The sequence below is a fragment of the Diplotaxodon limnothrissa genome, linkage group LG22, assembly GCF_057381915.1.
Source record: "Diplotaxodon limnothrissa isolate DT_005_m linkage group LG22, D_limnothrissa_male_GT1.1, whole genome shotgun sequence".
Taxonomy (NCBI): domain Eukaryota; kingdom Metazoa; phylum Chordata; class Actinopteri; order Cichliformes; family Cichlidae; genus Diplotaxodon; species Diplotaxodon limnothrissa.
In genome coordinates this window covers 11,519,320-11,537,230 of record NC_140616.1, presented here as the reverse complement: position 1 = coordinate 11,537,230, position 17,911 = coordinate 11,519,320, and the positions used below count along the sequence as shown (strand labels likewise).

The following is a 17,911-nucleotide window of genomic DNA, read 5'->3' as shown; positions in this document are numbered from 1 at the left end:
TCCTAAAGCAATACTGGCAATACTTAAAAAGACTGAAACTAGCAGTGAAACTAATAAAAACTAAACTACAATGAAACATTTTTCAAACAATAAAAACTGGAAACACTCTGGAAATTTTTTTTAATTAAGAACAAAAAGTCAAAACAAACAAACAACAAAAATAAAACTAATAAAGAAAAATAGAAGTATAATAACTACGTTCTCCGCAACTTTAATACCCACCCGTCATTATTTATTTGCCCACACATTGTGTGATCACCACAGACAGAAGATTGGGATACTTAAAAGAATCAAGGTAAGCTAAACCTCATATCTTATTTCAGGTCAATAAGTTTAAGGAAGAACTTTCATTCAACCATATGTTCTTACTTTGTAACATTCCCTTGCTTTCACCTGTTTGTGTGCCTGCTGAGGCTCTTGGTGTACAATCTGAAGGGCAGGCTTACAGTCTTTTCCTCTGTTGCCATTATTATGTGCTGAAACTGCTCTCATTGGACCCTGACATTACTTTGTTTGTAGATGGCTTGTGACTCATATGGCGTAGTAAGTGGACCTTGGCATGATGTTTTTAAATGTCTTTTTCCTCTTCTTTCTCTACAATGTCACCATCACGGGTGAATGATTCCCCCGCTGAAGCCAGTCCAACATATAAGCTGAACAGTTACGCGATAATTGGTTTTGATCTCTTCCACCCAGACTTTCCCTGTTTGCTTATCCTAAGGACAGCTTCAACCCTTTTTTATCTTTACTCCCAGATTTTTTTTTAAATTATTATGTGATTGTAATTTTAACAGATTTTTATCATGAGGCATGACAACAACATGCACTGTATTGTATGCAGATATTTCCCCCATTGTTCTTTGTAGAACTCAGAACTCCTAAATTGATTCTACTTTCAAACTTTTGAATATAGCGATTTGTAGTGTGTCACTTTGAAGCCGATAGCCTGTCACTTGCATATGCCTGTTGCTTCGGTTGCCTAGGTAACTCTCTAATGTACAGGGTGGGCCATTTATATTGATACTAGAGATGGCACGATACCACTTTTTTATGTCCGATACCGATATCATAAATTTGGATATCTGCCGATACCGATATGAATCCGATATAATGTTTTTTAATCAACAAAACTGTTTTTTTTTTTAAATATCTTGCTGCATTTTGTATAAGTTCATACTCAAGTTTAAAACAACAACTACACTAAAGCTATTCTGTTATACCTATATGCAAAAAAAAAAAATTTCATAGTTCAGCAATACTGATCAATCTAATAAACTTAAACCTACACCATCCTCCCTATTCTGGTATTTTAAAGAGTACTTAGCGTAAATATTAAGCAACCTAACTAATAGGGTTCCAACTCCCAGCAACAACAAAAATAAATAAATAAAAAATAGGGAACCACCCCTCACACTCCACCTCATGATGCTTAATCAACGTAATCAACCTTAATTTGATGCAGTGTGAAAAAAAATGCACAGAAATCAATTATTTTTCAAGAAATATTAAATAGATTCAACATCTTTCTTCAACAAAATTGCAGACTGCACAGATGGTACCTTCCCAAAGGAAAAAGTACTATAGCTTACTAGGGTATATATATTAGACTTAATAGTCACTATATACAGTAATGGACTTCTATTCATTTTACATCAAATTAAAACTTTGGGTGTAAGATTCGGATAATTATTTATTAAAAGCTAGACATTTTAAATGAGAATAAGAAAGAAAAGTATGTCTTTGTGCCCCCTTTTCCCTGTTCATGCCCTATCGGCCCCCCTGGCTAAACTTTGCTAGATCCGCCCCTGCACAGTTACCAGCCGTCAGCTACGTAGAAAAAGATCCTCGAGTAGAAAGTAATAATAAATAAATTCTAACAACAGCTTATCAAGCTTAAACGTGCTGCTGTTGTTCAGCCGATGGTTTCCTCTTTCTGGTGCAAAGTGGGCCAAAAACAAACCAGAGAGACGGACTCGCGACAGAAAAGCCGATCAGCTGATCGTTAAGCAGTTTCATGATTGAAGTAGCAGCCAGAAGAAGCAGTCGCTCCATATATCGTTTGGTAAGCTTAACGCAGGAATGCTTTACAAACATTCAGAGATGGACTTACACACTTGCTTTACTTCTCTCGGGGATAACTTTGTCGGAGATGAAATGCCGGGTTGCTAGCGAAGCTCCACATGCTATCCAGACCACCGACAGGTCCCGCATGCCACAGCCGCTCTATCACGTGATGCATACTGCTCCGACGTGCTAACGTTCTGAGGTGAGTTACGGCGTGTTGCAAGTTTTGTGAGGTGCTTTCGTGATATTTAATGGATCGGATTACATTTTTTATTTTTCTCCGATATCCGATCCAGTAATTTAGGTCAGTATCGGACCGATACGTAATATCGGATCGGTCCATCTCTAATTGATACACCGTAATAACGTGGGAATGGTTGGTGATATTAAAGTCCTGTTTGTGGCACATTAGTATATGTGAGGGGGCAAACTCCTCAAGATGGGTGGTGACCATGGCGGCCATTTAGAAGTCGGCCATCTTGGATACAACTTTTGTTTTTTCAATAGGAAGAGGGCCATGTGACACATCAAACTTATTGTTAATGTCACAAGAAAAACAATGGTGTGCTTGGTTTCAACGTAACTTTATTCTTTCATGAGTTATTTACAAGTTTCTCTTTGTTCACAGCCATTGACATGTCGAAGAGGTTAACACGTGAGTGGATCGAAATTGTGTTGATATTTGGTGAACGCAATAACCGGGTCATTGCAGTAGATTTCAATGCAAGACACCCTACGAGACCACCCGTCTCCCATGCTACAGTTAGCAAACTGCTTGCTAAGTTTTGTGAAACTGGTTCAGTGTTGGATTTGCCAAAATGTGGACGCAAGAAAACTGTCACTAATGAAGAAACATCAGTGGCTGTCCTAGCTTCATTCAGCAAGAGCCCACAGCGTAGCACTCGCCGCATGTCACTGGAGAGTGGCATTAGTCGAACATCCCTTCGGCGGATATGAGCTCCCCTCCTTCTAGAAACTTAAAGTTTAAATTCAACCATAAGCTGCACAGTTGCAATTTGAGTAAAAGTCTAGCTTTTTTAATCTCACAAGTCTAGTGGAATATTGTGAATGCCTGCAACATGACAAGCTCTGCAATTATCATGAACAAGCTGCCAGTTCTCAGCGGTGAATGCCAACGCGCCGCTTCTTCCGGTCAGTGAGGCAGCATTAGCGGGGTGGAACAGCTTCTGTAAGGCATCCAGGCTTTCACTCTGCTTTCCCGCAGTTCTGAGCCATTTGCTTTGACAATCCCACCAAGACTCAGCTGGGAGTTTTTCATACCACAATTAATACACTGTGCACTGTAGCGTGGTTGTGAGGAGAGGAAGAGGAGGAGAAGGAGGAGGTGGACAGCAGAGGAAATTGGTCAAGAGGAAATAAATGAGGTAAGGGGAGGAGAAGATTTAAGAAAGGCTGAACGTAAGGAAGCGAAAGAAAAACAGTGAATCAGCAGTAAAAGGCCCCAGAAATGCAGAGGTGAGAAGAAAAATGAGATAGGGCCTGGGCTGTGTGGACAGTGGTGCGAACGAAATATTATGTCGGCCTGGTGTTCTGCTGCTTGGCCAAGACAGTTATAGCACTATGATATAGCATGGCCTTAGTTCATTTAACATGCCAACACATAAAGATCATGGCAAAAAGACAACATGACAGAAAACCATTAAGTTATCATTTACTTAAAACATATAGTTTACACACTCACACTGTGACACTGTCATCCTTTCCCGACCTAAAAGCGTACCGTTTGGTCATGAATCTAGTTCTCAACATGTGCATAATGACTGTCCTGTTACTGTAGGCAAGAAAGAAAAATGCTGGCTATGATCCAGTCACCACAGCTCGTTCTCTTTCAGAATATTGATTAGACAAGAAATTTCATCCATCTCTGAAAACCGAAAGGGTTTACCCTCTTTCTTTTTTTCACTATCATTCTTTTCCATTCATTCCCCTTTCTCGCTCATTCCATTTAAATGCTACTTCAGAGTTTTTATTTATGAAATTTAGGCAAAGATGACAACCCTTCGACTTTCCAATTTTGGCCGTTGAGGTGTTAAAGCTCTAGTATTTTCCTGTCCTCATTAATCAAGCAGCAAAAACTGATGAATTGTGGCAAGTCATTGTTGCAGACGCGCCGTTGGTGTTTATCCAGTTAATTCATTTGTAGGCTGTGGTGATCTGGACAAAGCTGGGGACATCACACACACCCCTGTTTCAACTATGAGTGTTGGACATTTACCGTATTTTTCGGACCATAAGGCGCACCGTGTTATAAGGCGCATTAAGTGAAACAAATCAAGTCAAACTTTACTCAACTCATTCTTCTTGCTTCCTCCACTTCCGTACCATTGCTTCATTTATGTTGAATTCCATCACAGCTGCTCTATTCCCGTGTTGTTGCAGTATATTAATGACTAACCTCGTATTGTTGATGGATTATCTAAGTTGTTCTCCTGACTGAAATTTGGTCCGTTTACAGCATCCTGCCATGCGATTGCATTTATCCCTAACAGTGTTGCCAACTCCTCAGTAAGGAAAATCGCTATTGGCTGTCCTAAAAGTCGCTAGAAGTCGCTAAATGACGTCATTGCCTAATTTGCATAATTGGCCATGCTAATGTAATTGTAACCTACGAGAGAGAAATAACATCGGGGAAGAGACATAAAGAAGAGATTTATTTATGACGAAGTCTCCAATAACACCAGAAAAAGTCACCAGATTTGTCGCTAGTCGCTTTTTAGAAAGAAAGTCGCTAAGGGGGTCTGAAAACTTGATAAATATAGTGACAAAGTCGCTAAGTTGGCAACACTGGTCCCTAACCATCGGGAACCCTCACGTTAACTTTTATTGAGTGGAAAAAGGTTAGCATTCATCCTCCAGCTTCACTGTTTGTTATGCTAACATAGCTGTGTCGCTGTAACGTAGCACATCATTATATACCAGCTAGTCCAACTTCAGTAACCCTACAAAAGTCACTGCTGTTTAGTTTTCTGTCGTCATTTATGTTGGAAGTGATAGCAGAGCTGTATGTTTTAATTTTTTCAGAAATCTCTCAGTAAGAACATGCTATATCATGTTTAGGTGGAAACTAGCGAGCTAACGCCTGCTAACTCCATTAAAGTTAATAAATTCTGTTTTCATGGATGCCTGGATGTTAAAATTAATTGTTACACCTGGTAAAGCAGCAACGCTGATCAGTTTATTAAAGATGAAAGAATTTAGACAGTTTTAAAATCTCAGTGATGCTGCAGTGTTTGTTTGACTTTGGGACCTGACTTTGGGTAAGCGAGGCTCCCGACTAATGCTCCGACAATCCATCAAGCAGTGTGGCTTTGTAGCTTACCAAAGTCATACCAAAACATTTTTGACAGATTTTTCAGCACCGTGTACCACATAAAATCAGTTAGAGGTCAATAATCACAACTAGAATTCATACATAAGGTGCACCAGATTATAAGGCACACTGTCCATTTTTGAGAAAATTAAAGGATTTTAATTGCGCCTTATAGTGAGGAAAATATGGTAATCTACTTTAAGTGTCCAATAAGAAAGTCATAGATCTGAAACAGAAATTCGCAGCAGGAGGGCGATTTAACTGAAAAAGGACAAAGGCCCTTGGCAACTTTGCTTTTATATAGGAATATAACAACAAAAAAACAACCAATTGATACCGGCAACGATTGCAAACTGTTGGCAATCAGCTGTCTGCAATTAGAAATTTGCCTCATCTGTCTGGGAGTGAATGCAGTGAGTGTGAGACAGACCTCATTTATTCGGAGACAGGCTGTCTCCCATCAGGCAACCTGTGGGCAATGAGCTGGTTGCTGTAAATCACCGGGCAACTGGAGGTTGCCATCTTATTTTTGCTTTGGTGTAACTAAGCCATTAAACTAGTTGCCTGAGGCCTATAAGGAGAGACCCAACCCACCACCATCCAAAAAAATAAATACAAATATAAACAACCACCCAACTCATTCAGGTCAACCATGTAGTGAATTGAATGTTGAGAGGATTGAGATGATACCCTTGTCACTGAACTATTTTCCACAGAAACAGAGGCAGAGTTTGTTCTACTCTAGTGTTTTTACACGCAATTTGAAAATGTGTCTATCAGTTGTGTCTGTAGGATGTTAAAAGGAAAGGGTGTGTATGTGTTGCTGCACATGTTCTACCTGCAACACAAATGTCTGAATTTCAAGTGTTGAACAGCAGGGAGATGAGGTGCTCTATTTTCATTATACTCTGTGTATTTTAACACACAAACCAAATATGGGTACACATGTTGTGCACACATACTTCCTAAAAACACACCGACGTACACACAAACACATTGTCCCTGGGAATTAGATTAATGAGTGGTGGGTGAGCAGCAGTGTTGGGCTGCAGATTAATCTGCAGCTATAGCGTGACCATAGTCAGTGATGAATGGGAGCTTAAAGTGCATCTGTACACACACACGCACGCAAAAACACAAATACATATACAGACAACGCACTCACACCCAGACACTGATCCTGCAGTAGCCCACTTCATTTTGCAGGTGGAGCTAAAACAGCATACTAATTATGGCTGTGTGTGAGGCAGCCATGTGTAAGGACAGGAGTACAAAGGCAGCAAATTAACAGTCCTCTGCCTCCAATTTCCAAAATGGCACTTTTCAGCCCTGACAATTTTTGGCAGCTGTGCTCAAAGCTTTCGATACGGAGCAGGAATGTATTCTAAGACTTTTCCTCAGGTAAGTCTTCCATACCAGTCACTCATCTCAAATCTCCTTCTCAGCTGTGCTCATATGGGTGTCCTCTGGGGATGAATGTCACCGAGCTGCATCTGGAAAACTGCACTCCAAACCCGCACGACAATCTGTCAAGCGCAGCATAACAAGCCATGCAAGTGTTGAGCGCTGGATATCCAGTACACTTCTTGTTGCCATATGTGATAGGATCCCCCTCAAGAATAAAACCAAGATAACAGAATTGGATTCAACTAGCGTGCAGTGACAAAACTGTGGCAGCACTGGGCATATCCTTCACTAGTATTCACTGTGATGTGGCGCAGCTTGAAGTCCTTAAAGTCAATGGCAACTGATTGTCTCAGTCACGCAGCTGCCTGTAGCCCTGGAGCTAAAAGGCTACTAGAGCTACTGAGCAGAGGTGGGACCAAGTCATTGTCTTGCAAGTCTCAAGTAAGTCTCAAGTCTTTATCCTCAAGTCTCAAGTCAAGTCTCAAGTAATGTCAGGCAAGTCAGAGTCGAGTCTCAAGTCACTGGTGTAAAAGTCCGAGTCAAGTCACAAGTCTGAAACTTTGAATTTCAAGTCCTTTCGAGTCTTTAAAAAAAAAAAAAAAAAAAACGAAAAAATAATGTTGCAGTTATGCTAAATGTAAATGTTAGACCATGTAATTTTAAAATCTGTGTTTCTCAACACATGACAAAATAGTGAACTTAGAAAATATACACAAATTGTGAAATTGCACCTCTTTAAAATGCAGCTCAATTAAACTTAGCTCCAAGAATAATTTTCACCGACAGTTCTGAGATAAGCTGCATGTTATTCTTGGATGCGGTTGTAGGACCAGCTTTAAAATCGCATGACAAAAATATCATACACATTAAAAAAAACTGTATCACCAACGTAGCCTGGACAACATTTGCTAGTTAGATGAAGTCAGCTATCTCATCTTAGCATATTTATATGCATATTTATAATTATACGGTTCTTGGAGTGAGTGCATACACTCATGAAGTTTAGTAACTTCAGGTCACTGCAACAAGCCCAGGTACAGTTTACCGACGGATGGGTGCAGGACCTTGAAATGCACCGTGTAGAACGAAAGACCATCGTACGTATCATAAGTTTACCAGTCTCACAAATCGTCGTCATAAATACACATTCCTTAACCGTTTATTAATAGGACCTTTGAGCTCAACGGTAATTAATTAGTAGTGGAAATAATTTCTGGTAGCATCACAGAAATGTAGCAGTGACAACAATATTGTATGCTGTAATCACCGCGCGGATAGGAGGCGGCTGGCTTGACCGCGGCTCACAAATGACGGCTCACTTTACCGCAGTCTGTAATCGCACTGGGCAATTAGTGATACAAAAAACCTGTTTTATCCTGTGAATAAAAGTATATGTTTTTGTCAATGTACCATAATAACAGAAGCGAAACGCAATATTGTGTCAGGACAATTCATTATTTATGCACAATAAATAAAGGAGCATAGCGCGACAATTTCTGTTCAGCGCCAGACTTGCTTGTAACCTATATCACTAATTATGTTATGAAAATGACGTATTAACTACTAAAAAACACTGACCTTCGTGTAAATGCTTGGAGCAGACTAACCTGTGAGCTGGAGGGTTCTGGGACGTTATATTTGGTCTTTGAATGGCTGCAATCCAGGCCATCCGTCGCGTCTTTGTTACTTCGGAAACATGGCTTGAACTTCTCTTCAACGAGGTAATCCGATAACAACCGATCTCTTTACCCGTCGGCTTCCCGTGGCTGTCATGCGACCGGCTATTGCAGTTAATAATACAACGGCTTCTTGACATTTTTGTGTTTCTTTTTATCGCTGTTTAACTGATTTTAATTGAAAGCCTGCGTGCGCTAGTACCGCTTGCCACGAGTTCCCAGAATCCTTTGCGGTTCTACCCGTGAATGACGTCACGTTTTCAATCTCTATATAATATGCATGTTAAATTTTATATTTGGGGTAAAATATCAAGTCTTTTCAAGTAAACCGGTTCAAGTCCAATTCAAGTCCCAAGTCATTGGTGTAAAAGTCCAAGTCAAGTCACAAGTCTTAGAACATTTTTTCAAGTCTAAAGTCATAAAATTAATGACTCGAGTCTGACTCGAGTCCAAGTCATGTGACTCGAGTCCACACCTCTGCTACTGAGCACCTGTGATCCAATGCTAATGCTAATGCAGAGTGTAGGAGAAAAGCCCAGTTATAATCCTAGAGAGAACAAGGTTCAGTCTAAGTAATGAAGACAGTCCCACCAGAGATGGAGAGACACACAATTACATGCACCCAGACAGATAATAAGCCGCCTCAATCCTCCACTTGTCACATCAGTAGTAGCCTCATGCTGATTTCACCATTACTGATGTATTCTAAGTTTGCCGATCATTATACTGCAACTCTGTTGGATAGCCACAGCTAACAACATGCAGACAGCTCACTTGGACTCTAACACTGTGGAATCCATCTAAATTACTGAGATGACTTGAAGTTTGCCGTGGCAATAACTAGCCATCTTTCGATGGTTATTATGGAAGGACAATCGCTTGTCATTTTAGATAACTACCGTTCTGCGAGATGAAGTAGATTGCTGGATACACTTGTGAGCCAGAGAGGTTGTGATGACCCAGGTGAAACCTGCTTTGAATCTGTCATACCAACCTTGAATTCACCTACACTATCAAGTTATCTATTGCTGTAGTAGGAAGAAGAAAGTTATTATTCTAGAATTATATTTGGGTAATATTTACTTTTTTGGTGGAATACTGTAGATTTTCTGGGCCTTTGATGTTTCTATATTGCATTTATTTCTATGTGGCGCATGGGCATGCTGCACTTAAAACGCACTGTGAATTCGTAGTTTCTAAATAGTAGGTATTAAAAATGTGGCAAGCAAAATATGTAAACACATATACAGTCCTATGTGCATGGTGTTAAGGAAACCTTGTGAGACTAGTTTTACTGATGCAGGAAACATTTAGGAGAATCAGATGTCTTACACAAAAATATTTATTGCAGAGAGCTTGGTCCTGCTGAATAGATCACAGCAATTCAGGCTGACACGTAAAAAAGCCACCATCCACTTAAGTGGCCATTATGATAACAGCCCATATTTTACCCTACACAAAAACAAGCCATTCACAAGTATTGCACATTGCTCTCCATACACCACTTTGTGAATGAGATATTATATATGGGGCAGGTGTTACTTGGAAGGGAAAACTTGTAAACTATTCAAGGTTTTTCTAGTGAAGCCATAAAGATGGAGGATGGTAGGAAGATGTGATTGGTCTGCTGAACTACCTATGAGAGACCCCATCCTCAGGGTAACCCCTTGAAATCATAGCTAAGCGACAAACATCTTCACATATACACACAGACAATAAGCATGAAATATATATATTGGGGCTGAAATACAGCGCAAATCAAGACAGAACCTAAACAGATAACTGTAAACACTGTTGTACCTTGCTCCTGACCTCTTCTTTACTGATAACAACTTGAACCAGATCTTTGGATTCATCACACCATCAGACACATTGCCACAGATTTTGGGTTCGGTTCTCTTTCTCTGGCATACCTCAGCCTCTTCTTCCTGAATGGCTTCAGATAGCCTGGAGGACTATTTCTTAAGACATTGAGGGTAAGATGGTAAGATGGTTCTCTTAGCAATAAAGTTTAAAGGCACTGAGATCGTCCTTGTAACCGTCACCCACCACTGTTGTCATCAGCAAACTTCACAATGAAATTGTAGATACTAGTGGCCGTGCAGTTGTAGATGTAGCGTGAGTACATGAGAGTTCAGTATACACCCCTGACGTAACACCACGCTGCCGTCTATGAAGGCTGCATGACGTCACACCGCGCGACACCGGTGATAAGACCCACCACTGTTGAATTGTTGGCAAACTTCACAATGAAATTGGAGATGCTAGTGGCTGTGCAGTCGTAGGTGTAGAGTGAGGACAGGAGAGAGCTCAGTGTTGGGTCTGTGCTTCCACAGGGCCCGCTGGTTTAGAGACTTATTCCCATTAACGAAGCAAGACGAACAGCTCAACCGGGTTTTCACATGCTAGCAAGGGAAGGATCTCAGAGCAGCCCTTCTGCCCTCGGTGTCAGACCACTTTGAAGAACCATCTCCCCCTGCAGCCTTTTATTTCTGTGACACACAGTTTACACAAACACCCACTGTAAAAAAAAACCCATGGCTATAAAAGGTTAAAACACTGTGTCTTTGTGTGTGTGTGTGTGTGTGTGTGTGTGTGTGTGTGTGTGTGCGCGTGTGTGCGTGTGCGTGCATGTATGTGCGAGCATGTGCGTGTATGTGTATGCATGTGAGTGTGTGTGTGTTTGGGGGTGCGTTTGTCTGACCTCCTGCTCACCAAAGGGTCATAAAGGCAGGAAGTTTAAAACAGAACCTTCACATAGGATGTGTCCCTATAATAAAACACTATAGCCTCCTCCACCATTCAACAGCCTGGGGAGAGCAATAGAAACAGGAGAATGTCTTTGACCATATAGTTTGAACCAAGACTTGCAAATTTAAGTAACACAATGACAACATTTAACAATTTGACTCCAACACTCAGTATACACCCCTGACGTAACACCGAGCTGCTGTCCGCGATGGCTGTATGACGTAACAACGCGCTGACCTCTGCGAAAGCTGCGTGACGTCACACAGGTCACACCGCGCTGCTGTCACACCGGTGTCACCGCAGCCACCATGCTGCGGTCATACCCATCACACTGCGCTGCGTGACGTAACACTGTGCTGACTATGAAGGTGTATGCTGTTTGTGTGAACTGACCAGATGGTCTGCCAGATGTACAGCTAGGAAACGGAAGCTGTTCACTCTTGATGGTGATGGTGATGTGCTCTTCTACACCTCCAGAGGTCCACTATCATCTCTTCTGGTTTTGTAACATTTAGGGTGAGATGGTAGTCTTAGCACTGGAGTTTAAAGGCACTGACATCCTCCTTGTAAACTGTCACCCACCATTGTTGTGTCATCCGCAAACTTCACAATGAAATTGTAGATGCTAGTGGCCGTGCAGGCGTAGGTGTAGAGTGAGGACAGGAGTGAGCTCAGTATACACCCCTATAAACCCAAGTTAACATTATTCAAGAGTAGTAAATTGATATGAATTCCAATCACGTTGCCTACTCCTCATCATAACTCACAGGTAGGCTAAAGCAGTGGAAGCAATTTGGAACCAGGGTTCCTAATTCGTGTATATAATTAATGCATGTCATTTAAAAAAAGACAAAAATTAAAGAAAAAATAAAAATAAAATAAGAACATTTAAAAAAAATGAAAAAAAGCCATGCACATGCCTTCAGGCTTCTCTAAGGCACTGCCTGCTTTCAGGCTTTGCTTCCATTGCTGAATCACACTAGTAAAATACTTGGGAGACATAAGCAGAACAGTGTGACACGATTACTGTGCTTGAGACTGTAATCATATGAACACATAGTGGCAATGAGATAAGTTGCCTTTGAATAAATGTCCTATTTTCTCAAAATAGTTACAAAAGCCTCACTGGTACACGAGCTGCAATCACTTGGATATCTGCGCTTCTCTTTTGGGCCGAGACATTATTTTTTTCCCTCTTTTCATCAATAAACGGATATCTCTTTTCAGTTTATTATTATATCACTATTTAACGACAAGTCATTCACGGTCTCTACAGATTAATTTTTAATTCTCTATATGAAGAAAATTAAGAACGCCATTTTCTAAACATGCAATTGGCAGGACAGTAATTAATAACATGTAACACACTGACATGTAATCGCCTTGCTAATGGTTTCATTAACCATGATTCCTTCTGCCTGTGGATCAGATTGTCCCCCTAAGAGCTCATCAGCTCACTCCACAACTCAATCACTCAAACAACAACCACCGATGGATCTTTTATGTGGCTCGCCACTTGATTTGGAGCCATGTTAGTCCCTTTGACTCATTTGCTGTTTGCATTCTCATCTATTACCTGGAAGCAGTCTGTAGAAATCACTGCATTCATGAAACAAAAGCTCTTTAGATTATGAGTTACATTTATACAGTTTTTTTTTGTCCTGATGACGATTCAAAGTGCTTTTCACTGCAAGACACATTCACATTTTTTAAAACTATGAAACTATAAATATAAACAGATGGTAACTTTTTTTTTCTTTTTTTTTAAAAAAAGCACCCTGTGAGTAACCCCGAGGCACACAAACACCACCACAAATACCCTGGCATATGCTAGTGTGACAGCAACCGGTTGGAAGTTTTTACCATCTCATCCAATCCTAACTTGAAAACTGTTGTATAAATGTGGTTCATCCTAAAAACAAAACAAAACACTGCACTCAAATCTGGACCCCCATCTTCGACAGTTTTCTAAAACCAGCCCCTGCAGCCAGCCTCCACAGCTGCTTCTAATTCAGTCACTGTACGCCCTTAGAGACACTCTGAATTTCCACACTGTGATGTAATGGTCTCCTCTGACAGAAAATATAAGTTAATAGCGACTCGCCCATTTTTCCTCCTTCATCCTCTTTGCTTCTGATTACCTATGTCATCGCACCTTTTATGCTGATTACATCTAAAGTATCGGAAACGGTGTGTTTAACTAATTTACCATGCCAAGCTATTCTCTCAACCAAAAGAGCTTTGTCTTTGTAATTACAACGGATTAGGGACTAATATCTAATTATGCCTTAATATGCTTTAATGCATTTTTAATGGCAGCTGAGTGTTAAAGTCAAATTCGCTGCCGTCTCTGTTGGGGGTGGGAGGTGAAGATTGAGGAAGGGAAAGGGTTTCTTGGCAGCAGAGGCTGGAGGGAGGATAGGAAACATTGATTTCTTTGGCAGAGGTTAGAGGAGCCTAGAAGGAAGCCAGCTGCTGCATACTGAAGTCGCTCAACGTTAAAATGTTGCACCAGTCCTGATCCGCAGTAAAATGCATTTCCCTCGCCGCTGTTTTATGTCAGGAGCGGGAGGACACAAATGCCTGTTTGAATTATGATCTGAAATAGAGACCGTTTATTGATTTGCTACTTTATGAAGGGACGACTACGTTGCCAAGACAAGTGAGATTGAGTACCGCTGGCAGCCAAAAAGAGGGCTGACTTTTCTGTCAGAAAATACAGTCAAGAATTGCTACGGTCTGGAGACTCCGATGCTAAAAAGCCAAAAATCTATTCATGCATACACATGTGTACGCACACGCACACACACATGCACGCATGGTTCTGATTTTCAAGGGTCACAGCTCATGGCTGACAAGCACACTGAACAAATAGATATTCTCAGACGCACGCCTGCATGCTCTTATAAATGTATTCATACTCACTGTTTGTTTGTCTACGCATGATTGTTTTCCACAACAATATTCCATCATTTGTTTCCCCCTTGTTTATTCTAATAGAGTGTAGGAACAGAAAAATATCTGCATAATATTTCAAAGATTGATTGGGATGCAAATTGCCTCATGAGCCCAATTGGTGTGGCTTGGCCTGTTTTAATTGGGCTCTGTTAATTAATGCTCAATGTGAAGACAAACTGAATTACTTGCAGGTTTTGTGCATGTCATTATCTCCTAATTGTGCCAGCGTGAATGTGTATGTGTGTGCGTGTGTGTACAATATGAGCATGAGTTTTCATTTGGTTAACCCTTTCCACACCTGTTAGAGCCCGCAAACATTATTACACCTTAATAACAATCACAGGTCATTAAGTTAATACACTATTAGGAAGCTAGGTTCCAGGGTTTTATTAACTGGGAGACTAAAAGTGTAATTAATTTACAGACTAACTGGATGCACTAGAATTGTTAGGCACACAGAGGTGTTTAATCTTAAAGTTAGATTAATTTTTCCGTATTCAGATATGGACCTCATGAGAAATTTCAAATGAGTGGATGGATAAGCGCTCTAACTGCGTGATTAAGAGTGTTTTCAGAGGCAGGCCCTTTAAATCGTCCTTTTATATTTGCCTTGTAAGTCATCTGAATCGGCAAATATTTTATTTAGCACACGAGCTCCGAATCAGTCCACAGAAACCAGAAGCTAATGTTTCACAAGTGACTCGTCAATACATCACTTTTAGCTTTTACCTTGAGTGAAAAGAAAACAAAATAAAATCTGCTGAAATGCCTTCGCTTGAAAACGGATTTAAAAACAAAAAACAAAAACGCAGCAGTGGTTCAGCAAGCGTGCAATGAACTGTGGATCTCTCAGACCTCTATGCTGGTGATGAGATATATCTGCAACTTGAGCTGCAAAGCGGCGAGATTCATATTTTCAGGCCATTAAACAGGAGATGCTAAATCTCAAAATCCTCTATGCAGACGTATAACAGAACAAATGCATCAACGGGTGAAATGGGAGCGTGAGTCATTACACCACTCATCATGACCACCAAGTGATTTATCCTGCCATCCAGTCACTGAGTCGAGGAGGTCCTCGACAGCAACAAATAAACATATTAATGCGATCATTCGTGCTCTGAGAGGTAGAGAGTGCGGCAATTAGCGCTCGTCTGTTGCCACGCGGGCTGGAGTGTCGTTAGGTCAGAGTGACCTTGAGTAGCCTCGTTAGGAAGATGATTGACATGGCCGGCTGTTTTCGGCGGGAACGCTGAAAGTGGGAAGCGAGGGATGTAGGCCGGGTGGCAGGTGGCAGACAGTGGGTGCAGAAAGCACCTGGGATGTTATGAATGAGATCTGGTTTTGTCAAGAGCAGATGTGATAAATGTACCAGTTTCATGAACTTGACTCCAAACCTCATTTAAAGAGAGATATTCAGTGATTTAACGTTGTGATATTTGCTGCATATCATGTTACTTGCACTTTAGCACTTTTTCAGGAGCAAAACAGATTTGCTTTGTTTTTTCTTACTTTCTTTAATTAGTTAGCAGAGGTCTGACAAAGGTGGCTGCAAATATATTTAAACTCTTCACACATGCATGTTGCACCTTTTCTAAATAAGCCGGTAATAAAAAATTGGAGTTTACCAGGCAGGAAATGCTAAATCTTTAAATTCTACAGTTAGCTTAACCTCTGTGATTGCACAGAGCTCTCAGGAAGTGAGTATCTCAGAAGTGCACTTATTTAATTACTGATATCAAATGGAAACATGTTTGTAATGTTACGTTACGTTAAAAGCCGCCACTATGAGTTCTACTAAACTGTCCATATAGCGGATATAGCAGTTCAGTATCTATACATCCATTTCGTCTTATCCTATTGATCATGAATGTGAATGGAAAAAAAATCAACCAGGTTTTAAAAGAGCAACGAGCTACTAGAAACCCGTGGATAATAAGCCATAAACCTCCTCAAATGAAGCCACTGTACAGGTGCCAAAAACTACCTGTGATGTCGTGCTGTTTGAACGAATCGCTGTAGATCTGGTGCTGATTGGGACAGTGTTTCTTCAGCCATTTGCACACGTCCTGTTGGGTCCACAGGGCCACTGGCTTGGACAGCTTCACATAGCCTGTCTGTATAAGATACAAACATAATAATAAAAAAAATAAGAACTCCTTATTTTAAAATCTTTTTACACAGTCACCATTTATAACCATTAATAAACCCTGATTATGACGTTTATGGACTACCGCTTCCTCTTTTTGGTCAAATCGTTTGATCTAGAAGATGCAGGTAAAATACTGTTATGTGTCAGTGTTTTCCGTTTTGACCTGGTGGGATCATGCCACTTTCACTTCTTAACTGTATTTTAGTGTATCTGAATTTTTACAGGCTGCTTTGTGACATTTTCCCTTCTGCATCAGTGATCAATGGCTAATAAGTGATTTTTTTACACTATAACTCCAGAAAAATGTTTAAAAAGACAGTCATGAAATCTACAGCTGGGAGCTCAGCACAAAGTAAAATATTTAATCTTGAATTACACACACTGTTATGTATGAATTAAACATATGTTCTCAACATATGTTCACATTGTACAGCTCAGAGAAACGTATCGCTTGCGTTAAAGTTAAACACTAAATGGCTCATTTTTCCTCAACAACAACAAAAATCTGTATCTAAACACACACAAAAAAAATGATGACTGAGAGAAAGGTGGTGTTAATTTGTGCAAATCAATTCTGTGAGGAGAAAACTGAGAAACACAAAGGGATCAAAAACATGGACTCGAAATAAGCAGCTAGAAGATGAACACCTTGTGCTGTCGTCTCTTTACATGTGCGGAAATTTGGCCCCTGAATTATAACACGAAGCTTAGAGGATAACTTTAAGTTTTCTATTTTGATTATTTGCTTTAACGCCTGATAAGCACGTTAATCAAAATTACAGATGTCAAGAATGCATGCAAGCTCTGAGCGCTGCAAATGCACCAAACCAGTATAAGAATATTTCCACACAAGCAGTAGACCAGCCAACATCAACACCACCAAATGTCTCTGCACATATTGAACATATGTTATTCTCTGTATATCTTATTATTTATTGTGATTTGCTAGGCTTTCTTTAAGCGCCGATGTGGGACAGTACCACACTTTCATTGTACTACGTGTAATGGCAATGAAGAGTTAAACTATTAGTGCACTTCTGAGGGAAATTAAAAGTATGCCCCTTCAAGTGTCCTGTTAGTTTTCTTGTTGACTGACTTTTGCTGTATGCTGGGAAGTCTTGCAGTGTTTTATTCTTTCTGTATGGGCATCTGAAATAAAAAAAGAATAAACTAGACCATAAGAAAGACAGATATCATACTGTAAAAGCACAAGAGGACCAACACTTACTGCTATCCAGGGCCAATAGTATCCAAAACCTATAACATTGTAGCTGTAGCCAGTTTTGACAGAGAACTATGAACGAGTGCATGCATACACTTCTCTGTTTTGCATTGCAGTCTTGCTGCAAGACACCTTTCTTATTTAAACGCACTACTTCAACTGCGGGCTATGCAGTAGACTGCCAGCGGATTGCTCTTGAAAGTGCTGGCAATGGATTTGATTTTGATTGAGGGGGCTACTAAAATTACAAACACAGAGAGGTGATTAAAATTTCACATCCACTCCCCTCCACTTCAGCCTGCTCTCTGGCTGCCGTGTGGTGCGGCATAGCAATGGAAGCCCCCTCTTTC

General features: G+C 40.5%; 1 protein-coding gene across 1 annotated transcript in view; it reads right to left on the bottom strand.

Moving 5' to 3' along the window:
- Nucleotides 1-17,911, bottom strand: part of samd12 (sterile alpha motif domain containing 12) — a 135,487-nt gene that overhangs the window by 80,454 nt on the left and 37,122 nt on the right. Inside the window, exon 3 of the mRNA XM_085346886.1 lies at nt 16,175-16,304. Within this exon, the coding sequence (XP_085203012.1) occupies nt 16,175-16,304 (130 nt within the window). The remainder of the gene's footprint in view (nt 1-16,174; nt 16,305-17,911) is intronic.